Source organism: Lampetra fluviatilis, chromosome 30, assembly GCF_964198595.1.
Source record: "Lampetra fluviatilis chromosome 30, kcLamFluv1.1, whole genome shotgun sequence".
In the NCBI taxonomy this organism is placed as follows: Eukaryota; Metazoa; Chordata; class Hyperoartia; order Petromyzontiformes; family Petromyzontidae; genus Lampetra; species Lampetra fluviatilis.
Window position 1 is genome coordinate 1,732,735 of NC_136304.1, and position 21,693 is coordinate 1,754,427.

Below are 21,693 nucleotides of genomic sequence, written 5' to 3' on the forward strand. Positions count from 1 at the left end.
TATATTTATTAAAATTTGCGCATTTTGATGTGACGTCACATTTCTCACCCCCGCCCCCTCGTCACACATCGTCACAAATGTCTGACCTCCCCCCCTTTCTGGCAATATATTTTTAATGAGAAAATATAACAATAGTTTTACCCTTCCTGGAAATATATCTTTAATATGAAAATATAAGAAGAGGTTTTACCCTTTCTGGCAATATGTATTTAGGGGCTATCCATTTAGTACGTACGCATGGAGGGGGAGGGGGGGTTAACCCAAATGCGTTCGCTTGCGTTTGAGGGGTCTACGGACAATGACGTACGCATAGAAAACGGGTGGGGGGGGTATCAGCAATGCTTTTTTTGCCGCAGTCACTTGCCAATGAGGTGTTAGACCAGAGGTTAAACATAAAATACATTTACGGTGTTAGACCAGAGGTTTTAGACCAGAGGTCTAACACCGTTTGAGACGAGGCTCAAAAGAAAGCTGTCTGGTATGGACCAATCAGTTTCAAAGACAATACATATGTTATCAGAGTGTTTTTGTTTGCATTCTGACCACAAGCATTGTGGTTAATGCAGACATGATTCCTTGTAAAAGGTTTCAGTTTGGTGTTTTAACATCTAAACACCTGTTTTGTTGCCAGAAAAAAGGGGAAAACCCTCTTGTCATATTTTGGTACTGGCAAAGGAGGTCCCATGATGAAAATACAAAATAATAATGTAATAAAGAATTTTGCAATAACGCCTGTCCCTTTGCAAGGGTGCCAGTATCTAAATTAACAAATCCAAGTGGCCCATGCTGTAATATTTAAAGGAATGGTACGAGGTGTTTCAATTTATTTAATGGCATCGACTTCAATATGCTGTCCTTAAATTTCTCGTAACCAAAGTAAAACCTTGATATGTACATCTCATCACCGACGGTAGCTCACACCTTAGCTCCAGTCGTCCAGATACACTTTACAAGACGAGCAGACATCGCGGCATAGCCCATCACTGTGCTGACATCTCGAGATGTTCATCTTCATCACAACAGCGGCGCCTCCCAAGAAAACTTGTGTGGCACACGAGGTGGCGCTAGCGGGAAAAATTATGAAAACGACTGCACGCTTTGCTGAATGAGCACGTAACACACACAGCCCCTTCCATCAATCCACTGCTGGATGATGACCTGTCACCCCAACCCTCCAACGCCGTGAGAGTCTTGGCGGTTACTTGACCATACTTCACCACGCTGGTCAGTGCAGGTTGCTGAAGGCGGGGAGCGTAGACGTTGTGGCTGTAAAACAATGCATGTTGCTGCACTGACATCTATTGACAAGGTAGCCCAAGCAGCAGCCTACAACACGTAATAATATTTTTTTAATAATAATGTACAATATTTATTTATCCAGGACAACCACACCGAGCCGTCGGACTCTTTTACAGGAGGGTCCCGAATCGGGGTTTTAATGTTAAGACGTGTCCAGCCAGCGAATGACGAGTACGTGTATTACACACGAGTGTGTATTACACACGCGTGCGAAGAAACCGGAGCACCCGGAGAAAACCCTACGGCCGTACAGATGGAAACCGATGGCGATTAGTCCACTTGCCGTAAACCCGCCTTCTCCTGGCGAGCCCACCTCTTGGACGCGCGCAGGGAAGGAGTTTTGACAGCAGTGTTTGTGCGATCCGCCAAACCCATCTGAGCATTATTCAGGCACAAAGCTGCTTGGCTTATGAGAATCGGGCGCACATTACTACGAGAGACGTGGCCATATGCATCAACAGATGTCCATTTGACCAGGTTACGACTCATCGACGTGTCGTATTTCCCAAACAATACGTGATGAACATTCGTCCATTATATGTGTATTTAGAATTACTGATAGAACTACACAATATCATGTACGTGTAAGCTTCAGCTATATGTCCAATGCGATAGCCATAATACAATAATTTACATCTACAGTTCGAGCGCACTATGATCCTAGTTTGCTCAATCACGCTTTGCAAAGTCAGCTTCCTCTTGTATCTTCTTAGGTTTTTTCGGTAAAGTCACGTAGGTAAAACATCAAAATGAATGAAAATAAAATAAAACAAAAAATCACGACGTTTCGGAGGCAACACAAGTCTCCGTCATCAGGTGGGACCGTCACAGCCAGATTAGCTGCATCAAGTGAGGCAATGATTCAATATGTAATCCCTCTTCCTCTTGTACTTCCCGTAATGAGTCAACGCCACAAGGGTGCTGACTGTCGACACAGGAATGCATTCCACGGTTTGAGTGTAATAAAAAAAAACATCGTGAGTTTCTCTGCAAAAAAAGTTTCCCGTTTGGGAAGATTCAGGCTCACTTCTGGAAGGAACGAAACGGAGCAGAAGCGCAGTAAGTGTACGGGCCAGAAAATAGTTGCAGGACTTTATGCGAAGGAATGACACAAATACACACCACGTTTTCTCATTGAAAATTGGTACATTTCAAAATATAACTGTTACAAAAGCAAAGTTTGTGGGGAACAATAGCCATTTTCTGTACTTTTGAGGCATAAGCAATTAGGGAATAACACTTACTACCAAGAACATTTTTTTTGTTACACAGTGATTCGTGACAGCGCCATCTGTCGGAGCGATGAGTCGCTGTTACAATCCCGTGAGCCACCCACCTCCACCACCGCTGCGAAGCGCAACAACATGGGGCGGTGACTCGCAAATTCCGCTTCTACAAATCGGACCATGACCCAGAATCCCTGGAAATTCGTGAATGAGAAGGAATCGTTGGACGGCGAAAGGAGTTGGTCCGTCCTTCGAGCGCGCCACCCACTTGGTTTTCCTGCCACCTGCAGCCGAGATCGTCGGCACAACTAATCAGCAACATCATCGTCATTGTGATCACACACCCACGTCGTCATAGTCATGTGAGCGGCGCTCGGCTTGCAACTTCAAAGGTCAAAACGCGGAAACTCAGCCTCAGTTTCACATCCGTGTTGGCTGCGTGCATCGGGACTCGTCACTACGAAGGGACCGGCTGTGGCTGCTGCTGCTGCCGCCGGGGTGGGTAGCATCCTCTCTGTGCGTGTGTGGTTGTCTTTGTCGCTGATATACACAGTGTGCGTGTGTGTGGTTGTCTTTGTCGCTGATGTTCACATTGTGTGTGTGTGGTTGTCTTTGTCGCTGATATTCACATTGTGTGTGTGTGGTTGTCTTTGTCGCTGATGTTCACATTGTGTGTGTGTGGTTGTCTTTGTCGCTGATATTCACATTGTGTGTGTGGTTGTCTTTGTCGCTGATGTTCACATTGTGTGTGTGTGGTTGTCTTTGTCGCTGATGTTCACATTGTGTGTGTGTGGTTGTCTTTGTCGCTGATATTCACATTGTGTGTGTGTGGTTGTCTTTGTCGCTGATGTTCACATTGTGTGTGTGTGGTTGTCTTTGTCGCTGATGTTCAGTGTGTGTGTGTGGTTGTCTTTGTCGCTGATATACACAGTGTGTGTGTGGTTGTCTTTGTCGCTGATGTTCACATTGTGTGTGTGTGGTTGTCTTTGTCGCTGATATTCACATTGTGTGTGTGTGGTTGTCTTTGTCGCTGATGTTCAGTGTGTGTGTGTGGTTGTCTTTGTCGCTGATATACACAGTGTGTGTGTGGTTGTCTTTGTCGCTGATATTCACACTGTGTGTGTGTGTGGTTCTTTGTCGCTGATATTCACATTGTGTGTGTGGTTCTTGTCGCTGATATTCACACAGTGTGTATGTGTGGTTGTCTTTGTCGCTGATGTTCACAGTGTGTGTGTAGAGAGTTATAAAGAGGCTTGAGAATGAAGATGCCCGGCTGCTGGTGGTCGTGCAGCAGCAGCATCATCCTCGCCCTGCTCGCCTGCTGCTGCTCTCTCTTCCACGTGGGGAGCGCGGCGTTTTCAGGCGGTGAGTCTCCATCGATGTGCACCAGGAGCGCGCTTGCGTTTCTCTCTCTCTGTGTCTCTCTCCCTTCACTGGAACTTATCCCTCTCCACATTCAGCGGTCGCGTTCGCTCACGAAAGTTTCCGCTCACGAAACACAAACTCGCTTGTTGTTACACCACGACCCCACTCGATCTCCCTCTCACAAACACCACCGCTGCCACCGTTCCCTCTCCTCCTCCTCCATACTCTGTCCGCTTTCTTTCACTCGTTCACGCCGTTCTTTGGATCCATTCGTCGTCAATTTCTCTGTCGCCGAATTGACGAATCGTCACAGCTCTTTGGTTCTTTCGGTAAAGTCGCGTATGTGTAATATAAACTAAATCACGGCGATATGGCCTCTTGTCACGGCAGCCCTTTTTCCCACCTAAGCAATTGTTTCTTGCTGTGGTTGTCCCACCTGATGACGGACGCTTGTGTTGAGCCCGAAACGTCGTGATTTATTTTATTTTCTACCTACGTGACTTTACCGAAAGAACCAAAGAGTATGGATTCCTGCAGTCACGAAAACTTCAAATCTAGCATTGAGTCGTCACAGATTTGCCCACCTCATCTCCACCAACTTGACATCCGTGCGTTGTTGTTGTGCCGTCGTCAATTCTCTTGCCAAGCGCCTCGGTTTTTAGGCGCTTGTTTAAATGACGCCTCGGTAAGGCGAGCGATGTCAGGCGAGTCACACGTGCTTTGTGTCGTCTGGATCGGCGACTATTCGAACGCTTCTCAACACGAGGGCGTTTTTACTTTACACGCTTTTATTTAACTCACTCTGTCTGTTGTATCCTCAAATCTTGTAACTAAATTTTTACCCACTTCCCAATGTGGTATCGACTGCAAACTTGGTATACTTATGTCACACCGATGATAATACTATATTCTATCATTCAAAATAAAATAAAAAATATTTTAAACATTCTTTTTTATATGTTATGTTTCGGCTTGGCTCTAATTGTCCACGCTCAACTCACGTTGGCTGTAAATCACCACGGCCCCCTTACGTTATGGCAAGCTTCGGGGCCACTTCCTGGTGTCGTGGAGTTCTTCCATTACGAGTAGGGTACATTTCATTAAAGCGTGTTTAAAAAATACTGTATATATATTACTTATTTAAATTTCACATCAACGTAAAACCCCGTCTGTAGCACTCTTCCCGCACCGCGGCTCTCGTGCCCGACGCTAACACTAAAACCATTTACTGCTGGATTTATATTTGACCAGGTAAGGCCCACTGAGCCTATATCTAGCTCTTTTTCAGAAGTGACCTGGCCAGAAATGATAGCTCAACAAATTGACTCATCACGTGAACATTTATAGCAGCCAAATACTCTAAACACACGTTGATTCTAAATGTGGTGGGAAAAACCGGAGGACCCTGAGAAAAATGCACGCGACCACGGGGAGAGAGAGGACATGCAAACTCCAAATATACAGGTGTCAGGGTCGGGATCGAACCCATGACTTATACTAGGCGAGGTAGTTAACGTCTCTCTCTCCCCACTTGAACGTTAATGATTCGCCATCGAGGGGTCTGTATGGCGACGGTCCTCAACGACTGAACGGCCAGATGCATGCGGCAACGTGTGTGCGAACATCTGCGTTGTGCGTGAGCTCGTCGAGTATTTGTGACATGGTACACAACAGTGCCTTTCGCTGCACCTGCCCCCTGATGCCCACGACGTAGCATAACCTCGAAGGAGTTAACAGCTGCCTGGCATGTATGGTGACTGCCCCATCCTAACAACTGAACCTTATGGCTGGACCCCAGGGGGTCCCATAAGCCCCCGGCTCTCGCATAAACGCTTAATAATTTTGGCGTGCAAAGCCAAAAGGCTGATGGACTAAATAGATGCTTGTGTACATGTGAACAAATAGTGTGCCAATTTTGCTCTGGCAATGACGAGGCCGAGCGGTAGCGCATTTGCGGCTTGTTGCAGAGGTGTTCGTGATTGGAGCCCAGCAAGTGTCCTGGTTAATACTCTGGATGAATCAAATGTAAATACGTGCCTTCTACTTGACAGTGGACGTAAAGATCCCATTAAGGTATTAACAAAAATATCGGCCATCACGTGTGCCGCCATCATGTTCCAAAGTAGCAAAATTAAAGCATTTGCCCATAAATGACACAATTAAGAAACATCACAATGTCATCACCCCGACTGCAAAACTATTGCAGACATTGCCCGAGACACAGAGCACCATTGTGTGATGGCATTGGCCTACACAAATGGCACGTATACCACGTGTACTTATGGTTTGATTCAAATTTACAATCCGTGCCCGTTATGTGGAAAAACCCAGTCTCATACTTTGTTCGTGTCTCTCCTCCCGTAGGCCGGCATGCGTGGAGCACTCGGCAACGAATGCACACCCATCGCCAGCTGCAGCTGCGCCAGCACTTCTGGCAGACGGTGAAGCGGGAGCGCACCATGCCCAACGCCATCCTCTCCGAAATGCCCCAGGAGAGGTTCCTCCAACAGCCGCTCGACCACTTTGACCGCCGCACCAAAGAGACGTACAAGCAGGTGACGACGATGCCCTGAACCCTTTCCCATTCCGAGACGTCGGCAGGTTGCAGGAGCTGGTGTCCCCCGTTCACCGCTGAGTCTCGGAACGCGCAAGTGGTTCGCGTGGATTTTATTGAGAGACACAGTAGTGCCGCTGTTTTTAAGGACACTATTCTCACCGCAGAGAGCTGTAACGACCGCGCTCTGTGACAACTGACGCCAAACTGTGTCGCACGCCTTCCCGCATTGCCTTTTACTTCAGATTCCATTCCGATGATGTACACGTGAAAACAGGTACGTCACCGGAATGGGAAAGTGTTAATATCCTGGTTCACGACTCTGAACCACCTCTCCCTAGGCCTGCTTCCTCGAGCTCAGCCCTTGGTGGTTTCATGTTCATCATCTTTCTTACCATTTTGTTTTTCCTCTCTTGTCGCGGCGTTCTCTAGCCATCTGTGTTGACTTGCCGTCAGCTTGTCCTCAGATGGCTATGATACGAAGGGGTTGTGGTGTTAAAAAACATATTTTTGCCGCTTATTGCAAAGATCCACAGTTCTAACTTGGCAGGCTGCCTTGGTTAATCCTGCAGTTGTATTAATGGTAAAACACTTGCTTTCTGCTTCACAGTGGACATTAAAGATCCCGTGGCGTCATTAAAAAGAGTAGGCCGTTGTGTATCGGCATCGTGGTTCAATTATGTCAAATTTGTCAAAAATTGCCTGCAAATTACTCCAACGAGTTTACACAGTGATATCACCCTCTATTAAAATACTACAGGCTATGTCTGTGAATCATAGGACCTTCCTTTGTGATAGACTTGCGCAATAAAAATGGCCTGCGTACTAAATGTACAAAAATTATTATTTAATGTTCGTCATTTTATTTTGCCTGTGTTTGTGTGCATCCAGCGTTACTGGGTGAACAACATGAATTGGAAGGAACCTGATGGTCCTGTGTTCCTTCTCATTGGAGGAGAGGGTGCCCTGTCTGAATACGATGTGCTCGCGGGCAAGTGCAAACTTGACACACACACACCTTTCCCACACCGATACAAAGACAAATATCCCCATATATACTTTTAACAGACTGTTGGGGCAAGTGGTGTTAGCGAGCACTTATCAAGGCCGGCACGGCACAGGAGGGGTGGATGGTCAACACCATGCCTGACCACCTTTGTCTCCCCAGTGCTGATATGTACACAATACACGAGGCACTCTGTTAAGGCTGCGTTAACCTCGGAAGCCCCAGGACCGATTGACATATTCACCGCTATTATTGATCATGAGTGGGAATTGAACTTGGGTCTCCAGGCTCGTAGCACTGTCCACTGACGCCTACACATCCACTTCCCACGCAAGCAACGCAAACACGAACCCGCACCCATACATATTGTATATTGCGTTCTAGATAAACAAATTACATTATTATAATACATGTAAATTCCAGTGAAATGAACAGCTTCAAGTTCCCCCACCGAACAGTACATGTGTCGCCTAAACGTGACTCACAATATATTAAAATTATCCATGATATAGGTTTTTTGGGTTAGATCGCGTAAATGTAAATGTGTCTTTAAACCCGCCACTATCCGACACAGCCAATTACTAAGGCTTGTGACATAAACAGAACATGCTAATTCGTTACTAATACAGCACACCAGTGTGTTGGAGAGAAAATCCACAACATTTACAATCTGAATACGACGATTCGCCAGTAATTACAACTAGCTACGTGTTATATTAAAATTAGTATGTTGAACATGTTTGGTCAAATTTGATTGAACGTACATAGCTCACGATCATGACCACAGCCTCCCCCCCCCCCAGGTCCTTCCGGTCAAAATGAGCTATTGGTCGACTGTGTGCTATGCAATGGCTCGTGTGATCAGCCACTTGCAGACGGGAAGCGAGGTTTCTGACTCCAGCTGCTGCCCCCCTCCCCGCCCCGGCCGTGCCACAGGCGAGCACGTGGAGCTGTCTGCCAAGTACGGCGCGCTGGTGGCGGCCGTGGAGCACCGCTTCTACAGGGAGAGCATCAGCCCCGACGGCTTGAAGATGGAGAACTTGCAGTACCTGTCCAGCCAGCAGGCGTACGCATGCGCACCACTCGCCGGCCGCATCACTCCCCGGCCGCACCACTTCTCTGGCACACCACTCGCTTGCCGCATGATTCTCCCCGGACACACCGCTCTACGCCCATACCCCTCCACGGCGGCACCACTCTTCAGCCGCACCGCTCACCGAACTCGCCACTCTCTCACCGCAGAACTCTGTGGCCACAACACTCTCTTGGCCGCAGCAATCTTTGACCATGCCGCAATACTGACCGTGTGTGTGTTGTGGTATGTGTGTGTGTGGAGAGCGGTACTGTAGCGGTTAGCAAGCTTGCTATGAATCTGGCAACCCAGGTTCAATTCCCGCTCAGCCAACACCAGTGACGATTATCTGAACCGGTCCTGGGCCTCCCCTAGGTCGACTCAGCCTCAAATGAGTACCCGGTGCGGTGTGTAAACATCGCCACTGGGGAGACAATGGCGGTCAGGCGTAGTGCTGGCCACCCACCCCCTCGTGTACCGTTCCGGCCTTCATAGGTGCTCGCTAACAGTACTTGCCCCTATAGTGTTAAGGCTACACGGGGGATCTTTGTCTTTGTGTGTGCCGACTGTAAATGTGTCTGTGTGTGTAATGACCATCGATGCAACATTTTGTCTGTCTTAGCCATGTCTAAACATGTTGGTGATGTCCATACACCCACGGCAGCTGCTGTTTGCCAGCCCATGCCAACTTTATTTTGTGGCCTGCTTCTCAGTTGGAGAACATTGCCCGCGTGCAATGAACATTGCTGTGAGATATTGTCCGGTTGTGATGTGCTCTTGTTGCTGATGATTCAGACTGGCTGACCTGGCCTCCTTCCATGCTTACCTGGTGGACACTTACAACCTGACTCGCAATAACACCTGGATCTGCTTTGGGGGCTCCTACCCAGGATCCCTGTCCGCCTGGTTCCGACTCAAGGTATGGAGAGCAGCTGCTTGACATTTAGCATCATTGCTTTGCGGCTTGCCTGCCCATTGACGAGCAATGCGATATCTCTGAGCGTTACGGGTTAAAGAGAACGCGTAGGTTAATCGCGGTGGCGCTGCATGGCTCTCCGATGTGTTTGCGGGTTCTTCCGCAACTGAATTCAGGTCAGAAGTCGCGAGTGAACATTTCAATCAGGAGACCGCAAATTGGATGGCAGTTTCCTCCAGGTAACCCTACGCACTGATCACACGCGGCTAATTTTCCTCTGATTGCACCTCTGGTTCTTTTCGCAGTTTCCACATTTGGTGTTTGCGGCCGTGGCGTCGTCGGCTCCCGTGCGCGCCCAGCTCGACTTCCAGGGCTACAACAAGGTACCGTGTGTGTTGGGTGGTGTCACTTGGAGCTTTTCACTGGCACGCGACAGATTGCAAAGGCTCATGGTCTCCGAATAAAATTCTCCTGTGACTGAATCGCAGTCGTTGATAATAATATAACATGTTGAAAAAAACAGATTGTATTTCTACTCTCATCATACTTTACTCTTTTATTATTCAACATCGTGAAAATAATGTAGGCTGCCATGGTGGAATGGTCAGCAGACTGGACATTTAATCCAGAGGTCACCAGTTTGATTGTATTAGCACGGTTGGCTACGTACGGTGCGAAAGAAGTTCAACATACATACATACATCTCCCAGAGCAGCATGTTTAGTAAATCCTACCCCCCCCCCAGCAGCAGATATAATGTTTACACCACAGTTAGTTCAGGTCACGTGTTGTGGGGTAAAATGTGGGTGCTTCCACCTCTTCCAAGATGCCTTACGAACATGGAAGAGGTGGCTCTCTGACGTTCCCTCTAGTGGAGCCCTTTCCATCAGCAGTGGCGTGAGCAGGCAAATTGTAGGGCTGGACCTTTTATCTTGAATTCAAAGAAAGTGAACAATTGAATAAGGCTCAAGGCACAAAAATAGATTAGCCTATATTTTTGGCCGTGAGAAAATTGTGCACCACTCCGCTATCAGCATGCTTATTTGTAATACCGGAAAGTAAAAATTGGGATAACGGACTAGAGAATTTATAAAAATTCTAATTGTCGAGTTCGGACGATAATAATTGCTCCCTTTCTTTTTGACGCTCTGATAAACTTGGGACACTTTGTCGGGATGGACCGCCGTGACGGGGATCGTGGGTTGTTCTTTCCGCAGGTCGTCGCTGCAAGCTTGGCAGACACAGTCGTGGGAGGCTCCGACAAGGTGCAGATTCGCCTGGAGGGCAAAAACACAATTTTGGTTAAAAACAAGAAAAAATTGAGTAAAAACTTACAAAGTAAAAAAAAACTCGTTTGGCTGGTTCTGCTGACAATAAACAAGTTAGGAAATATCATGCTTAAGCATGGGTCTACGTACCACTATCCCACACGTCTCGTCTGCAGAAGTAATTAAGTAGAATTCTGGAAGCTCATGTGCGGCTGTCGGAGCAAAATTCAGCTTATTCCTTGAAACCCTTTCATTTTGCTCTGGTTTGGGGTTTTGTGCAACGCTTTGATCAATTTGCGAGATTTTCAACACAGTTAGTCCCTAATAGGGACACAGCTTTGTACTACACTTTCAAAGAGAGCGAATGCATAAACACTGTCACCCAGAGTTGGAAAGCAATCAAAGACTGTAAGAATAAAAACGCTCCGATATGTTTTCGGATTGTGCCGCATGTTGAGCGGCAGGATGGCCGATGGTTGATTAGCTCCATGTGCGAGGCAGCTTCTTCAGCAGCTAAGTTTATCGTCAGAATTTGCGTGCAGTTCCTGAAGAACATGCAACCACGTGGGTCGAAACGTTCGGAACATTATGCCGAAGGACGTGTGGTGGTACAACCCGAAAACACGTCAGGGAGTTTTTATTATCTCTACGGTATTATATTTGAATGTGAAAATGTTTATTCATTAGCTGCCCGTCCGTAATGGGAATCAACGTGGAGCATTCGGGTGTCTCTATTTGGACCTTACTCGATTAAACATTTTCCAGTTTTATCAAAGGGCTCCTCGAAACACATTAGAGAGCTATACAACACAACCACAGACTTTTACTGGATTCTGTATTGAAGATGCCTGATGCAGTTTCAAGCCAAATATAGCCTCTTGATTGCTCAATTTGCTTCTGAGAATTATTCAACCTAGCAGGGAGCTGAAACAATACAATTTGCGTGTTCAATGCTCGTACACCATGCGAAATATGTCATTTGTTTGGCCACATTCCATGTTCGGTTATGGAGTATCTTACAACATACATTTGCCCACATCATTACCTGGCTTAAGCCACAAATCAATTACGAATCATGACATTGACTGCAAAAACCAACGTGTTTGTTGGGTGTAAAGGGTTGCCCGAAACACATCGGAGAGCTGTACGGCACAACCGCGAATGCGTACGCGGGGCAGTACAACAAAAAACTTGACGTCGTTGTTTGTTTTGTCAACAGTGCTTGTCCCGAGTCCGTGAAGCATTCGCGACTGTTGATGCGAAGCTGATCGGAAAAGAGTTCTCGGGCCTGGAGCGAGATTTCAAGTCGTGCGTACCGTTCGCCGGCCCCGACGACCTCGCGCTCTTTGCCAGCAACCTGGCCGACATCTTCATGTCCGTGGTTCAGTACAATCGCGAGATGCCCAACTCCGACATCCGGGTCCTGTGTGCCGCGATGATCGACACGGACAGGAGTGCCTACCAACAGCTCGTCGCCCTCAATGAGGTTCGAAGCGCTGCACATTTTTTTTTATTCACGACACAAACCAACTATTGTTTATGCGCGAGCTGTGCCCATCCGTCTGTCGTGATTGCTCGTGTAAAGAGGATCAAATGGGAATTATATTTTACTATCAAGTCGTGTTGCTATCGGGGACTTACTCTGTAGAAAACCGGCCAAAATTATCAAAGGGCTTGTCCAAAACTTGGCGATAAAATTCCAGCGCCACATTGAAAATCCACTTTCTGGACCCAAAGGCGATGACGTCACAATCCATGCACGTGCCTCTTTTTCCTGCGACGTCGGGATGTGTGACGCCACCTCATGCGATGTGCGGCTCAGAAGGTAACGCATTTTGTACAGCGTTACAAAATCCATGCGATCATTTTTATTGAGGCTCTTTTGTCAGCGGGCAGAGATTCTGTCTTTAATCAGCAGAGGGCATCCACGTGTTTGAGCCACACACAGCATTTTCATCAAAACACAGATGTGCTCCATGTGATGTCAATGTACCTGCTTTAGATTGGTACCCCGCTGAAATTGTAGATTTAAACTAACAGAACACCTGGCGCACACAACGCACGTGGCAGACAGGAAAAACAAATGGAGAAGCTTCCCTTTAAAGTCCTCTCCGACACACGTGTGTGAACCGTTTGACCTTTTTGTTCGGCCAGGTGAGAGCAGAAATGAGACTCGTCTCTTTCGAAAATAAACTGAAAAATACGTTTTGGTGCCAGCATAAAGCACAGGGTATACTGCTTACACGTATAACATTTAAATAATATTGAGTATTTTTGACGTGTATATGTCTTTGTGTGTATATAAAAGGCTAAAGAGTCTGTACTCAATCAACTATACCCCCCATAACAGTATATTTTATACGTCTTGCCAATTTGGATTATGGTTCAATTTTCCACCACAATTACCCACCCCGCGTACTTTATACACGTGTGCGGAGACGGGGCGCCCCTGTGTTCTGACCGTTCAAACCCGTGTACGTTTGTGTGTTGGCCATGCAGAACTACTTGAACATCGAGCAGCAGAATTGCTCCGACAATACTTACGCCAACTTCATCGCCGACTTGTCGAACACGACCGCGACCCGGGTCGGCGTGGGCATGCGCCAGTGGACCTATCAGACCTGCACCGAGTTTGGCTACTGTGAGTAGGGGCGCCACGGTGGCGAGATGTTAACTCCCTCGCCCGGTATACAGGAGGTCGCGGATTCGATCCCGACCCTGACGCCTGTTGTATATTTGGAGTTTGCACGTTCTCCCCGTGGTCGCGGGAATTTTTCTCCGGAACCTCTGGTTTTTCCCTCCACATTTAGAATCGCGCGTTTAGAGTATTTAGTTTCTATACATTTTTCACATGGTAAGCCACTTCATCGAGCTATCATTTATGGCCAGGTTGCTTCTCAAAAGAGCTATTTAGCTCAGTGGGCCTTACCTGGTAAAATACAACATTTTGGTTTAGTTTTAGTAGAGAATGTGTGTGCACTTCACACCCATGTGATTTGTCATCGTCAGTCATGATCAGTCCACTGCTGGATGAAAGCCTAACCCAGCTGCTGCCATCTCTCGTGGTCCTGCGATATAACGATCCGCCTAGAACCTGCATACGAGATTATTTAACCGTTCCATCTCCGTCGTGGACGTGCTCTCCAGGAGCATTCCCTCCATTGGCTGCCACTCCTTTCTTATTCTTGCCCATCAGACGTCAGCCCTTCGAGCGACGTCCTGCCCTAGCAATGTCATGGAGGTCATACACTTTATTTAAAACCACTGAAAAACTTGAAGAAATGTGACACCACATACTCGGCATGTAACAAGGCACCAAATTCATCGATTATAATTATAGTCGGCCCTGACACTCTTAATTCATGAATCATGTAAGACTCACATCGGTAACATTGTGCAGTGAAGAAATCGAGACAGAAAGGAATGAAAAGAATACAAAGAGGTGATAAAAAATTTACAAAACCACAACCCTGAATCCTTAATCACTGGGCAATAAATGTGCGCGTGCCCCATGCTTACTTCCTCTATGTACACGCTGCTGCGGTAAAACTGTTAGCAAGTTTATTTTGGGGCAAACATGGCACGTCAAGGAATGGTGTGGCCAACACAGTCACCATAGCCGGTGGTGTCCACTCTGAGCACCTGGTACTCATTTTAGGCTGAATTGTCCTAGGTATGGCCCTTGAAAGGTTCAGATGTTAATCGTCATTGCTGTTATCCATAGCCTTGGAATCAAAGCCAGGGCCGCGGGAATTGTAGTGCAGCGTGCAAACCACCCAATGCCCCCACTCCACACAAGCCCACGTGTGGTTCATGGGCCAGAATTGAAATTGGTACCACCTGTGATGGCAAAAGATTGCTGTCTGTCTTTATGTGTGACCAATAAAAGCAAATTAATATCTGATGACATTACTTATTTTAAATGGTTATCGTATTTTTCATGTTCCAACATTTCTCATGGTGCCAAACAGGGGAGTTACTGACGTCATCTCCAATGTGAAAAAGTTCATTTCCATTCCTGATCCTTGGCCGGTGATGTTCGTCCCTCATCGCCGATTTGATGCCCCTCTTGAGGTCCAGCCTTAATACCTCCTCCTCTCCTCTACCGTTGGCTTCGTCAATTCTTAAGAATTCTCTCTTCCTCAATTACTCACCACCCATTCGCCCTTCCATCCTAATCGGCAAACCTCCCGTTCTCCCTCCGGTTTGCGTAAACGGGATGTGCCGTTGCACCGCAGTCGATACGCACCGCAGTCGATACGCACCGCAGTCGATACGCACCGCAGTCGATACGCACCGCAGTCGATACGCACCGCAGTCGATACGCACCGCAGTCGATACGCACCGCAGTCGATACGCACCGCAGTCGATACGCACCGCAGTCGATATGCACCGCAGTGCCGTTTCCCGCGGCAAAGAAGGAATCGTGGGCTCGTGTTTCTTTCGTCGTTGTGAGCTTGCGTTTATTTACTTTGTCTGAATGTACTGCTGACGTTTAACACGCCTGCCAAGCGCAGCGTCTAGAGACGCTTGGATATTTAGACGCTATCCATGCCGCCGCTATGGTTTTGCCACTCGACTTGGAACCGTCGAAGTGAAAATTATCTGATTTGGACTCTTGTGCGAATGCGCACAACGCAGTGCATTTTCTTCAGAAGTGCAGAGAGAGGCGCTCGCGTTGGCTCGACGCCACAATGTACAGAGGCCTCTGCCTCCGAGATGCTCTGAATGCCGTCGGGTGGTTATCCACTCATTATTTTGTTATTTTCCCAGTTGCACGACATTTGGAAGCCTGCCGCAGTGAAACGGATAGCGCAACCGGAATTCAGAGGTCGCCGGTCCGATTTCCATCTTCCGGCACGGCAGTTGAAATCGTTTCTTTTTTATCTCCCCAGCAGGTTAAGTGTGATGGAAGTGGGGGGGGGGTATATTGTGAAAGAGTTGTTCAAATACGTTCTAGAGAGGCTGTCCAGAGCTCTCTCAAGTCGAACAAGCAATTGCAGGCCTGCCCGTTTTACCATTACATTGCGATTGCGCTATCGCCCTCATGTCATGAGGCGAAATTGACTTCACTGCGCAACTATACCCTGCCAAGAATGTAGCACGTCAATAAAAACCGAAATTACGTTTAAATATTAGAGCTGGAATTTTTTCGAAAATTAATAAAATAAAATATTCTAGATTTGAAGCTTTCGTGACTGCAAGGAATCATCTTCTTAGGTTTTTTCGGTAAAGTCACGTATCATTGCTACAACTCGGTGGGCTCTCATGAAATTGTCTTTTCCGAGACCAAGGTTCTCTGCAAACCTCCCGGCTACCATCAAAGGTTTGTACACGAAGCCATACAAATATACAAACACAGACATAATTTCAACCGTGATGATGGGTACAAACTTAGTAATCATTGGAAAGATGTTATCAACCACGCAAAAAAGACTTAATCACAAATTTTTTTTTTGGACCATCTTATCTGACAGGCACTATTTTACTGTACTTTACCGAGTGTTAACATCCCCAGTTATTTTAACAGTACTCTCTTCATTGTTCAGCCAGCATTGGTATAAACATGGACATTTTCGTTCTTTTGTCTATCATGTGTATCAGACCCCCCCTCCCCCTCTCTCTCCATTGTGTTGGCGTGTGCAGTAATTGGCCGCTTGCGCACAAGCGCTTCCACGTCCGTCCCCCACCCTTTTGGCCTCGCCCCCCCCCCGCCCCCCCCCTCCCTCCCGATACGTTCCATTCATTGGCTACCATAGTCTGATGAGCTCCCCCTAAGTTTGTACCCATCATCATTTTCGTTCTTTTGTCTATCATGTGTATTAGACCTCCCCTCCTCCTCTCTGCCCATTGTGTTGGCGGGTGCAGTGGCTGGTCGCTTGCGCACAATCGCTCCATTGTGTTGGCGTGTGCAGTAATTGGCCGCTGGCGCACAAGCGCTTCCACGTCCATCGCCCACCCTTTTGGCCTCGCCCCCCCTCCCTCCCGATACGTTCCTTTCATTGGCTACCATAGTCTGATGAGCTCCCCCCTCCCTCTCCCTCCCCCCTCAACTCGCTTTTAAGGGATTACATCTTGAATCATTGCCTCACTTGATACAGCTAATCTGACTGTGACGGTCCCACCTGATGACGGAGACTTGTGTTGCCTCCGAAACGTCGTGATTTTTGTTTTTTATTTTATTTTACTTTCTACGTGACTTTACCGAAAAAACCTAAGAAGATAAAATATTCATTTAATTCGATTTTTTTTTGCTTGCGCAGTCATCCGCGAGACCATCAACTCCGCTACGCTTGATAACCTCCATTTAAACATCTCAATATTCCAAGCTTCCAACCCAGGATCTCAGTGGTGCCTGCTCGTGCTATGCCACTTGGGGTCGAGCGTTTTTATCCATCCGTCTCTCTCTCTCCCGCATGTGCGTGTGTCTGCGCGCGCGATCCAGACCAGACGTGCGTGAGCGAGCGCGACTGCCCCTTCCTGCAGCTCATGACACTGAGCTGGAACCTGGATCTGTGCGGCCGCGTCTTCGGCGTGGACCCCTCCTCCGTCGCCAGCGCCGTGCGCTTCACCAACGAGTACTACGGCGCCGACCACCCCCGCGGCAGCCGCATCCTCTTCGTCAACGGTGCGTCGCTCGTCCGCCCTTCGTTCGTCCGACTGTCCGCTCGTCCGACTGTCCACTCTTCGTTTATTTAAAGTTCCGGAAGTCTTTTGCTCTTTTACATGACGCAAAGGACCCAGTTAATGTTTTCCAGAGTAAATACTTGAGAATTGTTTATAACTGTTTTGTGGCTCATATTCTTGGTTCTTTCGGTAAAGTCACGTAGAAGGGAAACAATAAAATAATACAAATATTAAACAATAAAATTCTCACGACGTTTCGACTGCAACACTGCAACACAAGCAATCATCATCACACCTGATGATCATCATCACACCTGATGATGATGATTGCTTGTGTTGCAGTCGAAATGTCGTGAGAATTTTATTGCTTTATATTTTTATTATTTTATTGTTTCCCTTCTACGTGACTAACGAAATAACCAAGAATATGAATCCCTGCAGTCACGAAAGCTTTAAATCATAATTGTTTTGTGGCTGTCAACCCACATTAATATGTTTTTAAAGTATGATTTAGGGGGTTTTAAGATCCACCTTCTCCCCTCCCACACCTCCACCCCGGTCGATGGATTGTCACAGTTCTGGGTGGGATTCAATTCAACGTTCGGTTTTTTATTTTACAATCGTGAACGTGGTGTCCAGTCGTGGCTCCAGGTGTTACACGAACCCATTGCATACAACGTATATAGAAGGTAAAGATGGTAAAAGGTGCAGCCCTGCAACTACTCACTCATGAGCACTGCTAGCAGAAGGGCCTCCACTAGAAGGAGGCCTGCTCTTTGATGCTGGCCAGATATCTTGGAAGAGGTGGGGAGTACCCACACTTTACCCCACCACACGTGACCTGCCAATAGACTTGCGGTGAACCCATTTATACTGTCGGATAGACCGCTGCATTAGCTTCTTGCAAGTCAGTTATGCTAACCGTCATTACACAACAGCAGCATCCTCGTAAATATAAAACGTATTATTATACAAACATCAATTCTTTAAACGCAATTCATTCCATGCGTCGTGAACTCAATAATCGTTATCAAATAGACTATTCGTTGGGCCATTCCCCCCACGGTGTCATTCTCGTCGGTGTTATTTTCCGCGTGCAGGTGACATCGACCCCTGGCACGCCCTGAGCGTCCTGCGGAACGAGACCCGTTCGGAAGTGGCAATCTTCATCAACGGCACGGCGCACTGCGCCAACATGAGTCCCACTTCTCCCAGCGACCCTCCGTCCCTCACCAACGCCCGGCTGGTGGGTCTAAGCTGAGTCACGCGCAACGGACGCGCCATTCGCTCCGTCTCTGGCGCTTCGTTGCCCCGAGCGCGTCATGGTCTGGGTCCGGTCCGGCACGGCAAATAGGCGGCGGGTAACCAGCCGCACTTGCGCGGCCCTCGGGGCTCGCTCCGCTCGATGTGCCAGCGCCGCGTCACTAAACGTTCTGGCAGGGATGGCCTCCGTAACATCGTCGCCAAAGGATACGTCCTGCAGCAAGCATCGTCACCACCACCACCACCAACAACACCGTACGTCACCACGCTGGTCAGCGCGAATTGGTGTGGGCAGGCAGCATCGATGTACAGTACAACAAATGGATTTTGCCGCGCCCGGCTCTGCTGCCCACCACGTAGCCGCGCCGTAGCCCCAAGGCACGTTGGTTGCACGCGGTGGTCACCCACCCGGGCTGAACGCTGGTTAGCTGCTGAGATGTGGCGCAATCGGGCTGCATTCCAGGTTATTTGACGCCACAGTGGGAACAAAAGGGTTTAGTCGGCTGAATATTAATTGCCTCTGAAAGCAGCCACTCCTGTTTTCCACCTCCAAATAGACTTCAGGGACCCGGTGTGCAAGCCGGTAACGTCACCGCACGAAACCCGTTCACCATAAAAGGAGAGGTTTGCTAATCGCAGGTGATTGGGTTTGTGCACCGGCTCACAATTGCGCATTCCCTCGGCAATTCTACCACTGGTTGTTTCACGGCTGACTTTCCAAAAGCAGGGTTTGTGTGTAATTCTCTGCGGCAATTAAAGGGCAACTGTGAGAAACTGTAGCACCCTTGCAAAGCCGGCGCTCGATGGAATGTGTGTACGTGCCGTGAGATTGCCGGTAGGTTAGCCCTGTAGAGGTATACGAATGGCTCAAGGATTTTTTAATTTAGGTGACTTTTTTGTGACATCATCTTGCTTTGTCTTGCACACCTGCAACTGCTATTGAGTATATACTTTGTTGGTTCTCGGGATACGTCACCCATCTAGACCACTCGTGGAGGTGACGTCCACTGCAGCGTTAAAGAAAATAGATTCCTGAGCAAGCAATGTGATGTAGTCATGGACAATTATGCATTCATTTTTACATTTCATTGGATGTGCTATTCATTGTTTACGCATTTATTGCATAAGTTATGGATTTATGCTTGCTGCCGTCGTCCCAATTCGTGCTTGCCATGTGCCTGTGTGTGTGCCAGTTAATACCCTGGGCACCCTTACAGATGATATACTGCAGGTTAAATATTTCTTCGTAAATACAGAGCGAGATGAGTGAGGGTGGGGAGGGGGTGAATCACCTCTACTACCCAGCCATGTATAATTTTGTATAATTTTGAAAAATTTTATCTTTTTTCGGTGGTAAGTGGATTATTGCATGATTGTGACAGACTATGGCGGCTTGAAGGCATTCATCTAGCAGAGGATTAATTATAGCTGATGATCATTATATATCTTTTTTTTTTATTATTCAGACCAGTCACCAATGCCTGCACCCAAAAACTATCACAGTGACATTTTTATTCATCACTTTGTCTCAATTGTATCTCTGAGAATGGAAACATGAATTTGACTGCCGTGCAACAAACATTTCTCCAGCGGGACGTGTAGAGAAGGCGCACACCCTTGTGTGTGGAGTAAAAGGGTCATTCGAAGGGATTTCAATAGCAGTTCTATGAAATCATCTTCTGTGGGCAGTTGTTTATCACATGGGGTGTGCACTCCTCAGCGAGAGTTTCCGTATTGATGACGCAACGGCAGAAACACAATTTTAATAAGAGTGGTAGGGGAAAGACAGAATAAAAATTAATCAGGAGGATCCAGACGTTTGCGATCCGTCAAATGCTGCACACGTAACGTGTCTTTGTTTCCTTATTTTTCGTTTTGCAGAAAATCGACGAGCAGGTGGGCGATTGGCTGCATCAGGCGAAGCGTCGCCAACTTCTCTGACTCGGAGCCCCGAGTCCGTGTTGAGGTTTGGGCTTCCGGGTCGCCTTCCACCGTCCCCCACGTGGAGTATGTCCCCACCTTTCACTCGCACGGCGTTTTGTGAGGGAGAAGCCATCGAGAAACCATCGAGATTTTCCCCGGGTTGATTTTGAGATTTTTCTCACTGCAATCGTGCGTTGTGATGACGTTTTGTAAATACCTCGTGAATTTGTTTTCGATTTTTTTTTGTAATTGACACCTTCTGATTGCTGTGGTATGCTTTGGGATTGTCTACTTTATCGTCAGGTCTGTGTGCACTACTGCGATTTTAAACGGCGCTAAGAGTTAATAAAAGATTGATATTTTTCAAACATGTGTCATATTCATTTTTTATAAATACTTCCTAGTACTGTGATGAGAGTGCAGCACGTGTAGGGAGTACAAACCCCACGAATGCATTTGTAAAGGTTTCCAACTCGGGATGCAATTGTGAATGCGTATTCACTCCGTCAGTCTGTTCATCTGTCTGCTCGTAATACGCAGTCGCATTCACGATGACCCAGTACCAGCAAACGCTTCGTTCAAAAGTTGTGTTTTTAATTCAAGACAACTGAAAACTGGCCAAATGGATGGAAGGGTTACCCAAAACATGGGAGACAAAAACAATTCCTAAAGGACTATTTGTAAATATGTAATCACATTCCCCCCGCCCCCCCGCTTGCGTACTGCTAATGATGAATTGCCCAACACAAACGCATGTCGGAAATGGTGACGACGTTTGCTGAGTTGCCTGCCATGCGTGATCTCCACAAGAGATCTCTGTCACTGCCCATTGCTTTGACACTGCAAGTCAAAAAATACCCGAGATGCGGGTGGCTGAGTGGCCCTTTGGACTAATGCACTGTCAGAACGCCAGATCAACAATAACATTCTTCGTTGAAATCTCAGGAATTGGCTAGCGCGCTGTGGTTGCCGTTGTCCAGCGATGCAGTGCAGTCATCGTGGATATCTCTCTACCTTGAAGAATTTATTTTAGCAGTTGGTTACGAAACAAACATTGGCACTCAATCTCGTTCACAGCACTTTATGCAACGCTGTACTCGTGATAATTCACAGCCCCCTTGTTAATCCACTGCTGGACGGAGGCCACGCAAAGCTGCGTTGGCCATCGCAGTTG

The 21,693-nt window shown here is 47.4% G+C and overlaps 1 protein-coding gene across 2 annotated transcripts; it reads left to right on the forward strand.

Annotated features, from left to right (window-relative positions):
• Positions 1 to 2,727: 2,727 nt before the first annotated feature.
• LOC144943112 (thymus-specific serine protease-like) lies at positions 2,728 to 20,887 on the forward strand. 2 transcript variants are annotated; one of them, XM_078870302.1, is made up of 13 exons: positions 2,732 to 3,023; positions 3,752 to 3,890; positions 6,255 to 6,445; positions 7,336 to 7,435; positions 8,387 to 8,516; positions 9,318 to 9,441; positions 9,744 to 9,821; positions 10,656 to 10,703; positions 11,926 to 12,192; positions 13,206 to 13,347; positions 17,152 to 17,334; positions 18,434 to 18,579; positions 20,478 to 20,887. In XM_078870302.1, the coding sequence occupies exons 2-13, from the start codon at positions 3,785 to 3,787 to the stop codon at positions 20,535 to 20,537; spliced, it is 1,575 nt and encodes a 524-aa protein (XP_078726428.1). In that variant the 5' UTR covers positions 2,732 to 3,023; positions 3,752 to 3,784; the 3' UTR covers positions 20,538 to 20,887. The 2 variants fall into 2 exon arrangements, with proteins under 2 accessions (XP_078726429.1, XP_078726428.1); XM_078870303.1 differs by lacking the exon at positions 20,478 to 20,887 and having other exon boundaries at positions 2,728 to 3,023; positions 17,193 to 17,334; positions 18,434 to 18,574.
• Positions 20,888 to 21,693: the final 806 nt, after the last annotated feature.

Bases quoted from the DNA above. Each gene is read 5' to 3' on its own strand.
- LOC144943112 (XM_078870302.1), top strand. From the start codon at position 3,785: ATGAAGATGCCCGGCTGCTGGTGGTCGTGCAGCAGCAGCATCATCCTC. The intron at 8,517-9,317 runs GTACGCATGCGC...CTGATGATTCAG, and splicing joins TACCTGTCCAGCCAGCAGGC to ACTGGCTGACCTGGCCTCCT. The intron at 18,580-20,477 runs GTGGGTCTAAGC...TTCGTTTTGCAG, and splicing joins CCCTCACCAACGCCCGGCTG to AAAATCGACGAGCAGGTGGG.